This window comes from Colletotrichum chrysophilum, assembly GCF_026319265.1.
Source record: "Colletotrichum chrysophilum strain AFK26 chromosome Unknown scaffold_1, whole genome shotgun sequence".
NCBI lineage: Eukaryota > Fungi > Ascomycota > Sordariomycetes > Glomerellales > Glomerellaceae > Colletotrichum > Colletotrichum chrysophilum.
Genome location: NW_026517288.1, coordinates 848,908 through 866,437, shown reverse-complemented (window position 1 = coordinate 866,437; position 17,530 = coordinate 848,908). Strand labels below are relative to the sequence as shown.

The 17,530-nt window shown below is 55.4% G+C and overlaps 5 protein-coding genes across 5 annotated transcripts; 3 read left to right on the top strand and 2 right to left on the bottom strand.

The window, feature by feature from the left end:
- Nucleotides 1–469: 469 nt before the first annotated feature.
- Nucleotides 470–2,513, top strand: COL26b_000231 (uncharacterized protein; the record flags this gene model as incomplete). Its single annotated transcript, XM_053173201.1, has 2 exons — nt 470–563; nt 625–2,513. 2 exons carry the CDS (start codon nt 470–472, stop codon nt 2,511–2,513), a joined length of 1,983 nt encoding a protein of 660 aa, XP_053042907.1.
- Nucleotides 2,514–3,133: 620 nt separating this feature from the next.
- PRP45 (mRNA splicing protein) lies at nt 3,134–4,918 on the top strand (the record flags this gene model as incomplete). The annotated part of the gene is made up of 2 exons (XM_053173200.1): nt 3,134–4,693; nt 4,751–4,918. The coding sequence occupies 2 exons, from the start codon at nt 3,134–3,136 to the stop codon at nt 4,916–4,918; spliced, it is 1,728 nt and encodes a 575-aa protein (XP_053042906.1).
- A 3,686-nt stretch (nt 4,919–8,604) lies between these two features.
- COL26b_000229 (uncharacterized protein) lies at nt 8,605–9,874 on the top strand (the record flags this gene model as incomplete). Its single annotated transcript, XM_053173199.1, has 4 exons — nt 8,605–8,815; nt 8,887–8,940; nt 8,999–9,045; nt 9,095–9,874. 4 exons carry the CDS (start codon nt 8,605–8,607, stop codon nt 9,872–9,874), a joined length of 1,092 nt encoding a protein of 363 aa, XP_053042905.1.
- Nucleotides 9,875–10,487: 613 nt separating this feature from the next.
- On the bottom strand, nt 10,488–11,154 carry TIM22 (Mitochondrial import inner membrane translocase subunit tim22; the record flags this gene model as incomplete). Its single annotated transcript, XM_053173198.1, has 3 exons — nt 10,488–10,844; nt 10,920–11,015; nt 11,074–11,154. The coding sequence occupies 3 exons, from the start codon at nt 11,152–11,154 to the stop codon at nt 10,488–10,490; spliced, it is 534 nt and encodes a 177-aa protein (XP_053042904.1).
- A 589-nt stretch (nt 11,155–11,743) lies between these two features.
- COL26b_000227 (uncharacterized protein) lies at nt 11,744–15,542 on the bottom strand (the record flags this gene model as incomplete). Its single annotated transcript, XM_053173197.1, has 7 exons — nt 11,744–11,853; nt 11,904–12,033; nt 12,081–12,398; nt 12,447–14,648; nt 14,698–15,157; nt 15,214–15,361; nt 15,416–15,542. The coding sequence occupies 7 exons, from the start codon at nt 15,540–15,542 to the stop codon at nt 11,744–11,746; spliced, it is 3,495 nt and encodes a 1,164-aa protein (XP_053042903.1).
- Between the last annotated feature and the right edge of the window lie 1,988 nt (nt 15,543–17,530).

The window sequence follows — 17,530 nt, the reverse complement described above, 5'->3', positions numbered from 1 at the left end:
GTCCAGGACCTTGCCCGTCGATAGTCGCTCCTTTTCGTATCTTCGCCCCCAACTTTGCCTGCTGCGAGTGGAATAGTCCTAGAAGAGCCCTGCAAATATTGTATCTTGGCCGTGTATGCGTTGTCCTGCGTCAATTTGTATACGGACAAGCGTACAACCAAAGACTATTGACATTCAGCCTCCACATAGAACAATTCCGTTTGCCGGCCGCATCATTCGATCTCGTTGGTGGCGTTGCGAAGCCATTTCCGTTGTTGGTCTTGCCGTGTCCACCGACTCGGGCTCTGTTCCAACCGTCCAGTCCAGCGTTCCATTGCTCATCTCGGTCTCCACGCGTTCACCCCGCTGCCACCGTTGTCGACCACGGAGTTTTGATATATTTGATGCGCCTCTTCCCGTCTGGGTGGTCATCTCTTACACACCTATTCGTCCGTTAGCAGCCCTTCGCGTCTGAATCCACGTGGTAATCATGTATTCGACGCGCTCTGTTTGGACGGCGGCTCTGCTGTCTGTCAGTCAACTGGTCTCGGCCCAGACGATCAAGGTCGATGGCCAAGAAATTGGTGAGCACTTCTGGGTGTGTGTTGTTTCGACCAGGACTCTCTCCAACTGACGATCTCTCAGCTGCCGATAACTCCACCGTCGCTCCGGCTGCGGAGGTTGCTAATGTCGCCGTCGCAAGCACATCTGCTGGTCTCAACGACCAAGAGAAGGTTCAGCTGACCGATGCTGTACTCGCCAACCTGACGACCCTCGAGTTGTCCAACATCTCCCTTTTTGGCTTCGATGATGCCACCTCGGTCAACAAGAGATCTCTCTTCGGCCGATGCAAGACCTACCCAGGAGACATCCTGTACCCCAGCAGTCTGATATGGGGTGTCTTCGACCTCCTTCTCGGTGGTGCTCTCACCAAGACCATACCCGAAGCCTCTGTGTGCTATGACGACTTTGGCAACTACGATGAGGCAAAATGCGCTTTCTTAACCACAAACTGGGTCAATGGCTCGTATTACCACACCGAAGATCCCACTGCCATCAATGCTGTCCTCTTCGAAGGATTGAACTGCATGCCTCCGACCCTCAACGTCGGCGAGACTAGCTGCAAGGTTGGCGGTCTGCCTTCGTATGTTGTCGAGGCGACCACCGTGGCTCACGTTCAACTGGCCATCAACTTCGCCCGCAACCTCAACCTCCGCCTTGTCGTCAAGAACACCGGACATGACTTCGGTGCCAAGTCCACCGGTGCTGGCTCGCTGTCCATCTGGACCCACAACTTCAACGAGATCAAGTTCTTCGAGAGCTACAAGCAGGACTCCTACAGTGGCCCTGCCTTTAAGCTCGGTGCAGGTGTTCGGGCTTTCGAGGTCTATGAGGCAGCAAACAAGAACGGCGTCACTGCCATCGGTGGCGAAGGTCAGACCGTTGGTGTCATGGGTGGCTACGTCCAGGGAGGTGGCCACAGTCCTTTGTCCGGCCTGTACGGCATGGCTGCCGATAATGTTCTTTCTTTTGAAGTCGTCACTGCCGATGGCCGTTTCGTGACTGCCAGCGAGTCCGAGAACACGGACCTCTTCTGGGCCATCCGCGGTGGTGGTGGCTCAACGTACGGTGTCGTGACATCTGCCGTCGTTAAGGCTTACCCCAAGATGAAGGTCAGCACCGCCACCTTTGCCTTCTCGACCGGCGACAATGTGACCACCGACCAGTTCTGGACCGCACTGCGCCTCTACTTCGATGGCTTCATCGAGTATGCCGTCGACAATGCCAACTACGGATACTTCCGTATCCAGAACCTCGGCACCTCTTTCGCCTTCGACATGGGCCCTTGGTGGGCGCCCAACATGACAGAGGCGGAGCTCCGCAACTTGACGGCGCCTCTTCTCGCAAAGTGGGCTGAGATTGGCCTCAACGTCGAGCCCGTCTATACAGAGTACGAAAACTTTTATGATGCCTGGTCTGTCTCATTCCCTCTCGAGCCCTGGGGATCCAACGCGATTCGCCAAGCCAGTCGTCTCTTTCCCAAGGCCAATTGGGAGGACGAGACCAAGCTGAACGCCACCTTCGACGCCATCAAGTCCGTTGTCGAGGACGGTGGCTACATCGTCGCCTTCAACATCTTTGCCGCACCTGAGGGATACCCCGACAACGCCGTCAACTCTGCTTGGCGCGAGACTGTGATGCACTGCATCACGGCCGCCCTTTGGGATCCCACGGCCGACGAGTCTGTCATCAAGAACGCCAGTGACACCCTCACTTTCGACTGGATGCAACGTTTCCGCGACGTTTCGCCCGGCGCCGGCGCATACATGTCTGAGTCGGACTACATTGAGCCTGACTTCACCCAGGCCTTCTGGGGTACCAAGTACGACAAGGCTCTCGAGCTCAAGAAGAGGTTCGATCCCAACGACGTTTTCTACGCTCAGAATGGCGTCGGATCCGAAAACTGGGAGATGTCGGAGATGATTATGGGCAACTTGCCCTCCCAGAACAGCAAGTTGTGCCGCAAAGAGTAGTTGATTGACGTGTAGGATTTTGTATCATTTTGAGGGCATTGTCTCCTCATTTCTCTGTAAATATTATCGCTGTATATAACAAGGCCAATTCGCGCCACTTGCAGCCTAAACCAACATTAGTAGATGATCTCAACGCCCGAGAATAGCAAAGTTTAAACCATGTAGACATCAAGATATCGATATTCAAACCTCTGGATGATGGATATGCGGCTTTTGTTGACGGTTTCAGAGTTGTTCTTCTCGTTTATTCTGTGGCTATACTCTCCTTACCGCCGTCATCGTCTCTTTGTTGTAATCTTTGCTGTTATCACTGTGTATCGTCGTCCTCTTCATTAGAGCCACAAAGTACACAGAAAAGTAGTCGCCCAGACACAGGAAAATGAGGCGGTCTCTTCCGATTCCCCTGCAACATACGGCGACGTTGTACTTCGTATGCCCAAGTTGGATGAAGCTTGGCAGGAAGGTGCTGGCTCAGTGGCGGAGACGTACCTGACTGCGCGCCCCACTTCAATTTCACGCTAAACCGTACCCGGACAGGCGCATAACCTGCCTCTGAATTTCAAGGTGACATCTCCCCCAAACTCTTCAACCATAGCTTCACGAACCAGCCGTCGTCCATCATGGCTTCCATCGCCGCATCTCTGGCCGCGGCCCTCCCGAAACCCAAGTACACCGGCGAAGATGAAGAGGTTCCAGCACGCGCTCAGCAACGCGGCCCGCGTATCATAGGCGCCGGTCAGCTCGACGAGACCCAGATTGTGCTGAAGAGATCCGGTCCTCCACCGTACGGACAACGCGCAGGATGGCGCCCTCGAGGCCCCGAAGACTTTGGCGATGGTGGCGCGTTCCCCGAGATTCCGGTTGCACAGTACCCGCAAGATATGGGAAAGAAGGGAGCGTCAGCAAGTAACGCGCTCGCGATTCAGGTCGACGCCGAGGGAAAGCTCGACTACGGCGCCATCGCGCGTCAGGGCCACAGCGAGGACAGAATTGTGCACACCTCATTTAAGGACCTTATTCCCCTCCGCCAACGCGCCGACGCGGGCGAAATCGATCTCAGCCGACCGAGCGAAGAAGAAGTTGCTGCGACTGCGGAAAAAACCAAGAATGCACTGGCAGCGTTGGTCAGCGGCGCGGTGGCGGCGCAGAAGCCCAAGAACGTTAATGTTGGAAATTGCAAGGACCCGACGTTCGTGCGATACACGCCGGCAAATCAGATGGGCGACAACTCCAAGAAGCAAGATCGCATCATGAAGATCGTGGAGAGGCAGCGGGACCCGATGGAGCCTCCGAAGTTCAAGCACAAGAAGATCCCCCGCGGACCACCGAGCCCTCCTCCTCCAGTCCTGAGATCACCGCCACGAAAGCTGACGGCCAAGGACCAGGAGGACTGGCGTATACCCCCGCCAGTGTCGAACTGGAAGAACCCCAAGGGTTTCACAGTGCCCCTGGACAAGAGATTGGCAGCCGACGGCCGAGGTCTCCAGGATGTGGCAATCAACGACAAGTTTGCGCAGTTCTCTGAAGCGCTGTACGTTGCCGACAGACACGCTCGCGAAGAAGTCAGACAGCGCGCGGCCATGCAGCAGAGACTTGCGGAGAAGGAGAAGGCGCAAAAGGAGGAGAACCTGAGGATGCTGGCGCAGAAGGCTCGCGAAGAGCGCGCTGGTGCCGGTCGACGCGACTCAAGGTCAAGGTCACGGTCGCGCAGCTACAGCGGCTCTGACTCGGAAGACTCTGACGGCTCAGAGGATTCTGAAGTGCGGGAGAGAGAGAGGGCCAGAAAGGAAAGGATGCGCGAGGAGGAAAGGAAGCTACGTCAGTCACGGATGGGAGCCGAGAGGAGGGTCCAAGTCATGGCCAGGGAGCAAAACCGGGACATCTCTGAAAAGATTGCGCTCGGCCTTGCGAAACCCACTCAGTCCAAGGAGACGATGTACGATTCAAGACTCTTCAACCAGACCAGCGGCTTTGACAGCGGCTTCAACGAGGACAACCCTTACGACAAGCCGCTGTTTGCGGCACAAGAAGTCATCAACAATATCTACCGCCCTCGGGCCAACATGGACGACGAAGAGGATGAGGCTGCGGGCGACAAGGAGATGGCCAAGATTCAAAAGTCCAGCCGCTTCGGCGAGGCCCTCGGCAGGGGAACATTCAAGGGCACAGAAGATGTCGAGGTAAGCATGCCAGCTCGCAGCGCAATGAAGTTGAAAGCTAACAAGTCTGCTTTACAGGAAAGGGAGGGACCAGTACAGTTCGAAAAGGACGCGGGAGACCCCTTCAACGTTGACAAGTTTTTGTCCGAGGTGGAGCAGAGTTCATCGTCCAAGAGAGGATACGGACTCAATGACGAAGAATCCCGGCAGTCAAAGCGGGCCCGAGTAGAAGAAGACGAGGATTAAAGGGCAGGTACTAGCACCAGGCAGCAGGCTTGTTCGGCGCGGCGGAACGCAGACGGTCATTGAGATGGCGACTCGTTGAGGCATGGTGGAAAAAAAGGCACGTGTGGAGACAGCGACGATGTTGAGAAACCAGGGCGGAGAGCAAAATGCAGGAAAAGAATTTGGTGAGCTCCGTACAGAAGTCGGTGCGAGCTAAGACGAAGAACCATTGGACGATTGCGTGGTGTAACCAATGTTCTAGGGCGAAGAGGCAAGGGGTGAAAGCCGACTGGTCAGTCAGCAGCGACGTTGACGGTTTCAAAGCCTCGAGATTCATGCGGGATCGTTTGGCTCAGCAAGCTCAAAGCCGAGAACCGGACGAGGCGGACACATTTTTTTCTTGTCTGGTATGCTCGCCAGGCGATCCGGGTTCGTGCCAGACAGGCAGGCTTGATGGTTCGGTAAAACTTGTCAGAGTTGGGTGTGTCGGGCTCAAGTGACAGTCAGGGTCGACGAGGGCGGCGCCGCGGGTGGTCATTGGCTGCGTCAATATTCGGAAGCAACAGTCAAGACATCAGGCGAGCAGGGGTTGGTTGGGTTTGGGGGGCTTGAAGGGGGGGAAAGTTGAGACGAAGATCAGGCAGGGTGGGAAACGTGGGACATGGAGCATTGGACGTTCCGGCCTATATTTGTTGTCCGTAGCTTGATTGACGGCTTGTTGAAACAGTTGTAGTGGTTCTCTCTCGCTCTCTCTTTTTTGATTTTTGTGTTAGGCTCCGGGTCGGAGACTCTAGCAGCATTGGCCAAGAACCAACCGATGCCGATGATGTGCTGAGGCTAGTCCAGCACTTTCCAGGTTCCAGCAGCGTGGATTGGAGCAAAAGGGTGAGGGCGAGAGGCAGGGGGGAAGTCAAGAATGGGGAAAGTTGGCCACAGCTGAAGCATCGCGAGCTTACCAGCCAGGAGAGTGCGCCATTCTGGTAAGCTTAATTTCTGGAGTTCGGCATCGAGATGCGGCTGTTGGCTTGTTCTGAGTCGAGAGTTGAGACTCAGAGTTTTGAGGCTTGCTTCTGATATTTGGCTTTCTCGGCAGCGTTCGCCAGCAGTTCCGATGCAGCCTCAGCCCACCAACTCGTAGAGACCAGGTTTGCGAGAGCTGATCGACTCGGTTCATATGTGAGCGTTCCCCTTCACCCGACCCTTCTTCTTGTCCATTGAGTTCCTGGTTGCACGAGCGGCAGCGGGCAAGTCAAGCCTGATCCGAATGCGGGATTCCAAGCGCAGATCGACACGAGATGTTGGGTTCTGTCAGCGGGCTGATGTCCATTCATGCGGGCGGAGCCCTTGCGGATACATGAGGAGAGGGCAATAACTACCGCAGTATGGAGACAGCTAACAGGTAAGCTTTTATTATTCCAATTTTTTCAGAGTTATTTTATTCTCTTTTCCCTGTGCCTGGCGAGGCAAGAACAATGGAACGTTGAGACTTTTAATGGTGGAGTTTGGAGAGAGACACAACTGATGGCCCAAGACTTCGGTTGGCTTCAGCGCCCAACTTGGCTCCTGTCGCCAAGCCCTTTAGCGCAGGTGCGCTGTTCGCCCCGTACGCCATGGCAGTGTGGCACCTGCAGGCGGCGCGCTTTGAGGCGCTATGAAGTGTCGATCGAGCCCGGCTGCATCATCCGAGTTCAACGTCAAGCCTTTCTTTTGCTTCTTCTTCTTCTTCCTGCATCAGCAGTTCGGACTCGTTTTCTCTAGCACTGACCGGGCGCCAGCCTACACAAACACACTCGCCGAGGGACATACATCAAGCCGAGGCAGGTGTTCTCATCTTTCCGTTCCATCTCCATGAACGAACGGCGAAGCTGAGATCCGGCCGAAGTCAACCTGACCTCCTCCCGCCCAGCTGAAGAAAAGCTTGGTTCCTCCTCGTGGAGTCAGTCGTGGAGTCAGTCGTGGAGTGAGGGGATGGATGAGCAGCAGAACTCCGCCAGGGAGGAAGACCCCGGCCGGCAGTCCTCCATTCCATCCCATCTATGTTTCTCATTCCTCGCTACCTGCCGCGCTCTACCAAGATCCCACTCCAGAGACCAAGACAGGACCCTGTAACGACGTGCTGCACGTCCACTTCAGATGTTCCGTCGCTGTCCTCTTTTGCCCCTTCCTTCATGCCCGAGAGGTGTCTCTGGCCCCAAAGCATGAACAGGAAGCTTCTTCCCAGACACGACACCCCGGACGCACCGGCCAGCCATCAGCGGCCAGCATGACAGACTTGACTTTTGCGATGCACCTCAGGTCTGAGTCCACTACACACCAAAACCCCGGCCTGTCAAGGTTCGTGTAGAGAGTGTCACTGTCCGCCCTGGCTCAATGCTCTGCAGAAGCCTGCGAGGCATGCCTGGCCTGGTCTCGTCTTGTCTGGTGTGGTCTGGCAGTGTCTGTCGTCTGGCCTCTCCACGACCACGACCACCACCTGCAAACTAGCTCCCGAAGCTCTCGTGGTCGGCGCCGTCATCCAGTTGCATCCGAGCCCGAACTTGGCGTCCGGCGGCGGTGCCAGTCGTTCTTTTGTTTCCTTATGCCTTACCCCTGGCATCTGCGAGCGTCCAGGGTATCACCCATACCTCGGACGCACTGCTGAAGCTCAATTGCCAAGTTGGCGGTTACTTGTTGGGCACCTTGTATCATGTCTCTGCCCCCCGCGTCGTGGCCTCGGCGGCGAACTTCGTCGTGTCTTTGACGGAGGAGCCCACGACGATGCTTATTTCTTTCCGGTCTGCCCACCTCCGGTTTATTCTGGACTTGCTCTGTTCCTTCATCTCTTCTCGTCGTCGTTAATTTTGGTACCGGGCATTTACACTACCTTCCATTTTAATATCTCTCCATAATTTCATTTCATGCCTCTGCGAGGACTGCGCCGCCTTCACATTCAGCTACCACACCAAACCCGTCCAAAGTACCCATATCTCCATCGTTGCCCGCGCTCACCGAGCCACGGTTCATCCCCCCGGCATACCACGCCATATTATACTAGCCCGAAAGCTGGCTCAATAATACGAGAATCCCGCGCCTTAGACTCACAGCAGCGCGCTCTTCACAGTTCCCCCCTGATGCGAGACGTATCGGCATCCCCTGCAGACACACTTGGAGTCGGGCAACTGGACTAGTCCCATTGGGCCCAGGTTGTTAGAGCGATCCACCACCAGCAACGTACACGCGTACGTAGTACGTATGATAGGCGTAATCGTCGGACGCTCTGATTTTAAATCGGGGAGCGTATCAGCTTGAAGACGATGGTTCCAAATCTGGGGCCAAACTCATCACTCGGCTACACTCCGTTCGAATACTGGAAGGGCCCGAAACCTGTCATTCCCAGGCCAAAACGCAAATCAAGAGCCGTCGCCCTCGATCTAGAACCGCTGCTTCCCACCCCCACACCGGGCCCGAGGCCTCGCGCTGCCGCAACATGGCCCGGTCAACATAGCCTGAAGAAACCTCAACGCCCTCCTCCTCCCCCGAGTGCCTTCGTGGCGCAGCCACACTCGTTCATCGCCTCGCCCAATAAGGCGAAACCTTTTGCGGAGATTCTCGTCGTCCCCCCAAAGGTCCTGGTGCATCCACTTTTTCGAGACGAGATAAAGACCCCAGACTGGCCCAGGGGATTCTCCCCGTACCCGGACTCAATGAACGATTCGACTTACAACATCATGGGCGAATACGGTTTTTCAAACGAGCGCCTCGCCCAGAAGCCCGCCACCGCGTGGTGGGATCCCAGGGGGTGGACGAAGCGTATCTGGGCCGGTGTTAGTGCCGCCATCATCATTCTCATCGTTATCATCGTCGCCGTCGCCGTCACCCAGGCCAACGCCAACCGATACCCAGACTACTCCAAGCTGTCGTATACGCTGAGTGACACATGTACGGATCAACCATGCGAGGACTCCTCACCAGAAATCCCCGACTGATAAACATTGGAAACCCCAACACAGACTCTGGAGAGGACTTTTTTGACAAGTTCAACTACTTCAACACATATGACCCAAGTGTGTTTCACTCACACTCGACTGCCCGGCGCAGCAGCATACTAACTGAGCCCGACAGCGGGAGGAATGGTTCACTACGTTGGCTCAGCTGAGGCGGCATCACGGGTACATTCAACACCACTCCTACTTGACGTAACATCAAACTGAACACCAGCCCAAAAAGAACCTGACGTACGCCACCTCCGACACGGCGGTACTCCGCGTCGACAGCACCACCGGCAATAGCTCCACCCCAGACGCCTCGACCGGCCGCTTCTCCGTCCGCGTCGAGTCCAAGACGCAGTACAACAAGGGCCTCTTCGTCTTCGACGTCAAGCACACCCCGTACGGGTGCGCCTCCTGGCCGGCGCTGTGGTTCTCGGACCCCAACAACTGGCCCGACTACGGAGAGATCGACGTCATGGAGGCCATCAACCAGGGCACCGACGGCAACCAGATGACGCTGCACACCACTTCGGGCTGCAAGATGGACGTTAAGCGCAAGCAAACGGGCAGCGTCCTCGAGACCGACTGCAAGAACTCGACAAACTCCAACGCCGGCTGCGGCGTCGAGGGCACCACCTCCTCGTACGGCGCCGCCTTCAACAAGGGCGGCGGCGGCTACATGGCCATGGAGTGGCGCGAGGAGGGCATCCGTGTGTGGCAGTTCGCCCGTTCCAGCGCGCCGTCCGACATCACTAACAGCTCGCCGGACCCGAGCGCCTGGGGCGAGGCCCTCGCCGACTTCCCCAACACGTCCTGCGACATGTCGTCGCACTTCAAGAACCAGTCGCTCATCATCAACATTGATGTCTGCGGCTCGCTCGTCGAGGCTAAGTACGCCGACTCGGGCTGCGGCGGCACGAGCTGCTCTGACTTTCAGGCCAACAACCCCAGCGCCTTCGAGACGGCGTACTGGGAATTTGGAACCTTCAAGTTCTACTCGGCTTCGTGATGTGATAAACTACTTAAAAAGGGATGTGTTCACACTGGAAAACACTGTTTATCTATATAAAGCATGAGATGATTGCCACCGAGGCAGGTCACCGGTGGCTAAAATGATCGTAACGGACGGGCGATCAATGACCTTTTGACTTTCAACGAGCGAGCGAGCCTTTCGACATTCTGGTGGTTTTACACTCGAGAGGCAGGGATTTTCTACAGATAAGACGAAAAGGGGGGGACGCAAAAGTCCTACAACAAAAGTTCATAGTTCTTTCACCATTTCAGAATGGCTGCGGACTTAATGTCTAGAATGGTCTTGTGTCTATATATTACAATTCACTCCTCGCAACCGGAAGAAGCTTGTGCCTTGTGCCGTCATGTGAAATGATACACACGCCGAAAGTGAGGAGTTTCGGTCCCAACCCATCGTCATACAAGAAATGCTGCCTGCCACAGCCCGGGGAAAGAAAAAGTCAAAGTGGAGAGGTCCCTTGAAGTCTATCATCCCTCCCCCCGTCGAAGCCTCCATCCCGAAGAGGCTCCCCTTGAACGCCATGCAATGCAAACAATATGAAGCCACCACCACCAACCCCCTTTTTCATACACTCCCCGTCGACCAGCATCTACTCGTCCTTCGGACTCCTCATGTACGCATCAATCGCCGCGCTGAACGCCGCAAACGCAACGCACCCGCCCAGCGCCGCCTGCGGCCCCGCGTTCTTGGCCAGGATCCCGCCCGTCAGGCACCCCGCCGCCACGCCGTTGCCCAGGTCGTTCTTGGCCCGCAGCCCCTCGATCCCGCACTCGATGCCCGCGAACAGCGCGCCCACCTTGCCAAAGTTCTTGGCCATGCTGTACGACCGCGTCCCCATGTCCTTGAACCCCACCCGCAGCTGCTGCCGCAGCGGCAGCTCCGCGATGGGCGTCGTCGTCGGCTTGCCGTCGATCGTCGCCGTGTGGAAGGGTGTGTCGTAGGACATCTATTGCGTCTTCGTGTGAGTTTCTCGGTCTCGTAAAGGCAGCTCAGGGAGGTGACTGCGGGGAGGGGGGCTTACGGAGGCCATGAACATGCCAAACAGTCCACCCATGCCGAATCCCATCACACCAGACATGACGCTCTTGGTCCAGCAGTTCTCCATGAAGTTTTGCATCTAGAACGGCTCGTCAGTGCTTTGCTCCTCTCACATTTGCGCAAATGCCCACACGTACAGCTGCCATCTGCGGATCCGAGGGACCCATTGCCGCATCGGCTGGCGATCCCGCCTGAGGGCCAACACCGGGGAAACTCATGATGAATAGATCGATCGATATTTCGCGGTAGGGAGGTACGTTGCTCGAAGCGCGATAATTGAATGCGATCGCGACGCGTGGAAGAGGTTCGCGGGAGTTGACGGATCACCAAAATTCTGCCGCAGCAAACCACTCAGCGTTCTCGATGGCAAAAGATAAATTTCTTATCTTATCGGATTTGGACTCAGTGGCACGTGCTTCTCCGACCGGCCTCCGAGCGGTCCCTCCCGAAGCTGGTGGGGTCCCTCCGGACATTCTCCGTGCGCCGCCCAAATCAGTAAACACAGCATCATCACTCTTACTGGACAGCAACACTCGTTTCCACGTCTTAAAATGAGCTACAAGAAGTCTGCCTCTATCGCGTGGGCACGGAATGAATCGCCCGCAATGACCCCGCTCGGCCTATCATATGAATGCCTATTGGTCAAAGTAAGAGTTGAGACCAATCCTGCCCGTCTTCGGCTCCAACTTCCGTCCAGCCATAATTGGCTGCAGTTTATCGTTACCATTCCGAGATGCAGCATCGGACGTGATTCTAATAACTTCAACCTGTTTCATGGGCATTCAATTCTGCAGCAAGAGGAAACGTTTACCGCAAAAACAGGTCACCAACGCCGTTCCTAAGTGTTCTCGTCCGGTCAACATGGTCCAGGCCGAGGAAGTCGTCGTCGTTTGTCGCAATGTCCCAGAGTACGTCGTCTGCCAAGTGTCAGAATCACAAACGCAACAAAGGCGATTAGCTATCTTACCATCCTGAAGGTATTGTGGCTTGGAGAAGTGCGATCTCTTAACCACCGCAAACTTGATCTTCTCGAAGCTCTTGCCCTTGAAGCCAGTCCTCTTCTCGAGACGCTTTTTGGTTTCCGCAAACGGTTCGCTCTGTGCCATATTAGCATCAAACAATAAATAAATCAGGTGACGCGTACCTCAATGAGCAAGAATTTGAACGGAATGCCGTGGACTCTGTTCGGCTCATTCTGGAAGTGGAACACTTGAATGAAGTTGTTCGCCTCTTCCTCGTTGGCCTCTTCTTCAGGAACTCTCTCGGCGTAGACGTTCGTGTAGTCGTTCATGCTGATAACAGGGTAGTCCCGCGGGAGTTCACGATAGAACTTGTGACTGCTGGTCTCATACACCCGGATGCGGCCTCCTTCAGCTTCCTCTGGGATACCCGCCTTCTTGACCAAGACCTGGATGAGGTCCTCAATGTTGCCATTCTTGGCGACAAGGAGATCGTAGTGGTCCTATTTGGGGTCAGCGTCTCGCACAGCACTCTTTGAAAATTGCCTCACCTCTTTCGTGATGCCTTCGCTGAGCCATGTAATCTTGATACTCTTCTTGGTGTCCAACTCAGCCAAGCTCATGTCCAGGACTTCGAAATAGAAAGCATCTGTCCTTTGGCTTGTGCTAAGTTGGTTGTAACCTGAAGGGTTGAGGATGAGTTGTAAGCTCTGATTAACGCCGCGCTTGACAGTCGTCTTGGGGTTTCCCGTGGCCGAATTGACGGTCCAGAAGCGAATGTGAGTGGCCGGCACACCTATTCTGTCGGCGACGCGTTCTGAGAGCATGTCGTAAGTGATCTTGGAGTTCAGAACCAGCTCGAAAGGCTGGTACTTTTCGGCGTTGCAACGTGTCGGGTGCGCGTGGAATTTGACAGTCTTCTTGTTGTGCAGGAAGTCGTAGTATTCCCGCGCGTCGTCAAACCGGTCCGATTTCTTGACTGGCTGCTCTGGTGTTTGCTTGTCCTTATCGCCCAAACCCAGATGCTTCTCCAGAATGTTCTTATCACTCTTGCGCTCAGTGGTTTTTTGGAAGCAAATGATGTCACCGTCCTGTAGCTCTGCGGCTTTGAGAGACTGCTTAGCCTTCAAAGCCTCGATCATGGTTGGCTTGATCTCCTCCCACAATGAGATCTTCTCATCAGAAGGCAGCTTATCGCCCCAGCCCATCTTCTTCATAATGATCGGCACCAGCTCCTCGACCTTCTTCTCCTTACTAATATAGACGTGGCCGATGCCATTCAATGACTGCTCTTCGACATCGAAGTGCTTGAGGAAGAGTAGGATCAAATCGTTCTTCACAACCACCCCATTGAGCTGGCTTTGATAAGTCGGCCAGATTGCTTCGCCTTCAGGTGTAGTCTCCTCGGCGACCTCGGCCCAAACTCTCAAGGACTGGTCCCGGTGCGCGGCAGCCCTCTGGAAGGTCTCCTCCACCGTAGGGCGAAGATCCATGATGGGTTGATCGGGACGAATCGTCTTGTTCTGCCGGTTGACCATAATCCACAGTCGAATCTTCCGGGGATCTTCATCAATGTCCTTCGCAATCGTCGCTACCAGCTCTTCCATCGCAGACTGACGAAGTACCCTGTAGGACCGGGGGGCGGCCTCTGTCTCGGCTTGGTCCGGCTCAAACGAGGTCAGATCCGTGCCGCCATGCTTCCGGAAGCTCTGCTCCGTGATGACCTTAACACCAATGTAAAGATGCTGCTCCTCCTTTTCCTTGCGCTTCGCCTCTCTGAGGGCGGTTTCCTCCTCAAACCTGGTTCGGAGATGCATAGGAATGTCGTCCTTGGTGACAGGGCAAAGAATGTTGTCGAGGCGGGTTTTGCGAATATACACCAACATGTAAGCGCTGTTCTGGCGCAGAACTGGGGTCTTCTTCTGCATGGGGGCGCGGAGGTAGGCGTTGGGGCTGGTCTTGTACTCTCCGCCAAAGTTCTCCTCCAGGACCTCACGCATTGTAGCCTTCGTAACCTTGTCATCGTCGTACTTGTAGAACCATCCATCCTTCTCAGGCTTGAGGAAGGCATAGTAGTGGCCAGCGTTGAGGTCACCACTGTGAACAAGTACACCGTGCAGCTGGTACTCCCAAGACTCTGACCTGTCAGCGTCTTCGGACAGGTAAGGGGACGCATCGAAGTGCTCGGGGAACTCGTATCGGTCATTGATCTTCATCATCGTGTCGCGTTGAATATCGTACTCGAATCGCTTGAGCTGCAGGTGGAGGACGTTGGGGAAGCTCTGGAAGATCACACCCTTGTTGGCATCCTGAAGCTTGAACTCGTCGCCGGCAAAGTACTGGTTCTCGCCATCCATCTTCTCCACCTGAACATAGTCCTGGAAACTCTCCAAGAGGTTCTTGTTTCCGCTCACGTTCAGCTGAATATCCCAAAAGTCCTCGATACGGCTAGACTCGTAGTCGACGTTGATGCACGAGATGTAGGTCTTGATCTTACCGCTGAACATCTGAGGAAGAACATGTTCAGCTGGCGTGCCCTTCATCTTCTCCTCCATGCGTTCCATGAGCTTACGCGACAGCTCTTGAACATCTTGCTGTTCAAAAATGTGTCGCGTTTCCCACCCGAAAGATTTGGTCAGTTCATTGGTTCCGACAGCGGTCTCGGAGGTTTGGAGCTGATAGAAAAGACGCTGGAGTGTGTATGCACTGTTGCTCATGCTCTCTTCTTCTTGCGTAGGGATTTCGTAAATCGCCTATGTTTGTTAGCTTGATACCGATGGGGTGGGACAATTGCGACTCTACTTTTCGGAATGCGTTGGTAAAATACAAAGATTGGAGGAGAGAGTTGAGGTAGCACGTGGCACCTTGGTTGCGCAGACCGACATAGCCGGTTTCCTTCTTGGAGTCGTAGTTGTTGAAGTTGTGCCAGAGAACTCCCGTCTCGTCTTCGACGATGCGAACGTATGCCGTGATGTTGGCCGTCTCGTTCTCGCACAATGGTCGGTCGCCTGACTCCCAGGGAACATTGAACATCTTGCGAAGCTCCAGGAATCGAGTAAATCCCCAATCAGACTCCTCTTTGGTGAAGCGATGGTGAGCACAGTGATGGGTATATAATTTCGGGTCGTTCGGGTTCCATAGCACCAAGGCGAACTGCACGCAGCAGCTCCAGTTCTCGGGTATCTGAGTCGGCTCGAATCCATGCTCGAGGTAGATGGAGCACTGATCAACGTTATTGCCGTGCGGGAAGAGCAAGATACGCCTATGGAGGGTGGTTAGCTAGGTTGATGCGAGATGCGACGGGGAGTAGAAGCATACCATGGGTAGCCACCGGCTTCAAAGACGGGACCATGTTCTTTCTTGGACATTGACCTCCAGGACTCCACGGTCCACGTGTGATGGACATCTTCGAGGATGCGGGGCTCCTCGAGAAGTGGTGGGAAGATGACATCTTTCATGGCCTCATCTGGTCCGAGTTAGCCGGGGCAAGGTGTGTCGGCAGAGGATTGGGTGATCTCACAGTCGGTGGCTAAGGGCAGGTCTTGGAGCTGTTCGACCTCATTGTCGAGATTGTCTGGGTTGATGATGGCGATGGGCTCCTTCTCGGAGTCGGGGCCGCCGACGTATTCGTCGGTGTCCACCACCATCTCGTTCGGCGAGTGTATGTCGTTGTTATAGCTCTGTGTCGGTAGCGATGAGGGTTAGCTCAATTCAGGCTTGGCGGTATGGTAAATTAGGCGACGGGTGGGAGTGTTGTCTGTCTGGAGAGGATGGCCGAGCAGCTTGTGGGCTTGGACTTTGGAGGATGGTGGGGTGAAAAGCAGGTGAAGCACATGGGACGTGCCGAGGGGAGATTGCAGCGACGAGGGCGGACTCAGCAGACGGGAAGCTCAAAGAACGGAGGCGAGAAACAATCGGGCAAGGGAAAGAGGGGCTGAATGGCAAGTGAGTGGTTGTCGAGGCTTACCATGGTCTACAACTGTGGTGTGCAAGAGGATGCACAATGTCGCTGCCAGTGCCAGGGCCGGGGCCAAAGCCAGGAAAGTACAGCTAGACAGCGATTCGCGCCAGTGCTGCCTCGATGACGAAGTAGGAGCCGCGAAGGGCAGGCGGGCAGCGGGTGATGGAAGGTAGCCGGCAGGCTGCGTTCAAAGACACGGGCACGGCGGGTGCAAGGAGCAATGGTGTCTTGGTGAGAAGGAATCGGCGTTGGAGTTGGTGTCGGCGAGGCAAGAGTAGTTGCATGAATTGCAGCCACGACCAGGAGGTGGAGGCGGGCGAGGCAAGACCTTGGCCTGGCTGTCTGGTACGGTAGGTAGGTAGGTAACCTAAGGTACCTCACCTTGCTTGGGTCGGTCTAGGTGTGAGCAGCAAGCAGCGTGTCGACGGTCGGTCTGCGTCGGTCGGTAGAGGTCTGGCGGGCAGGTACCTACAGTACTGACGCAAATGGTGGGATCTGGCCGCGGGGGGCAGCAGGCACGAGACAGGTTGACGAGTTCGAGGCGATTTACCAGTCAGCCCTCCTTCGTCCAGTGAGGGAGATGCAGAGTACGTGACTAGACACTGAGCTTGAGCACTGCCTCTGCGGAAATCCAGTCGTCGTGGAGCAGGGAAGGAGAAGAAAAAAAAATAAGTTGGGGAGGGCGCAGTGTGTGGTGCCGCGACAGAGAGCAGCCCGTACAGTTGATTTGCTTGATCCTCTTCCTCCAGTGTCAGTGAAGTGTGAGAGGCAGCTCGATGGAGACGGGACGGGGACTGCGATGGAGACTTGGAGAAAGGTATCGCCTGTTAAGGAAACGGGTTACGATGCTGGTTCAGCCTTGACAAAAGTGGATACCTGAGGAATCGCAGTCGAGGGCATTGCCCCGCTGTCGAGAGATCAGCCCAGCCAGTAGGAACTTTTTTATGCCCGCCTGGCTGGGCTCACCTCTCAACTCCATGCTGCCATGGAGCAAGGAAGCCCATCTCTGTGCATTCACTGCAGTGTGTACGCAGCAGGTAAGGTAGGTACCTTAGCGCAGCAGCACCGTCAATCAGTCGCCAGTTGCTGGGTGCTGTGCGGGCACGCGGGACCACGCCCGGAGCAAAGCTGCCCTATTGTTGCTCCACTCCCACTCCCCGGGCTCACCTCAGTCACCACACTACCTCCCGTCTGGTGCAGCGAGTGCTACCACGCAATCAGCAGTTCCCCACCTCCCTCTCCAATGACGTTGCTGTGACCGCCAACATGGCTGCTTCGTTTTCTTTCATGTCTGCAAGCCACACGTCGTCTCTCCTTGCCTTAGCACGTTACCTCGCTTGAAGCAAGGCACGACTTGACACTGGTGATGCCGCCTGTTGCTGGGGCGAGCAGCACGACGCTCCCGATAGCCTTGCATCTAGGGGGATTGCTCTGTAACAGCGGGCAAGTAGACAGGGCGAATGCCAACGCACTTTGCACTTTATTCGAAGCATCGGACATCAAGTCAATGTGCCTACTTAGGTTGGGAAAGCCTCCCTATTCGGCTGTTGCTGTTCCGTTTCCGGGTCGAGTAACATGAGCACGCCAATTGTCCCTTTTGTCCCGTCTCCCCTATTTCTCCTATGGCTGTCCTATTCTCACTTCCGTTCGATCTCTTCTTGAGCATCTCAGCAT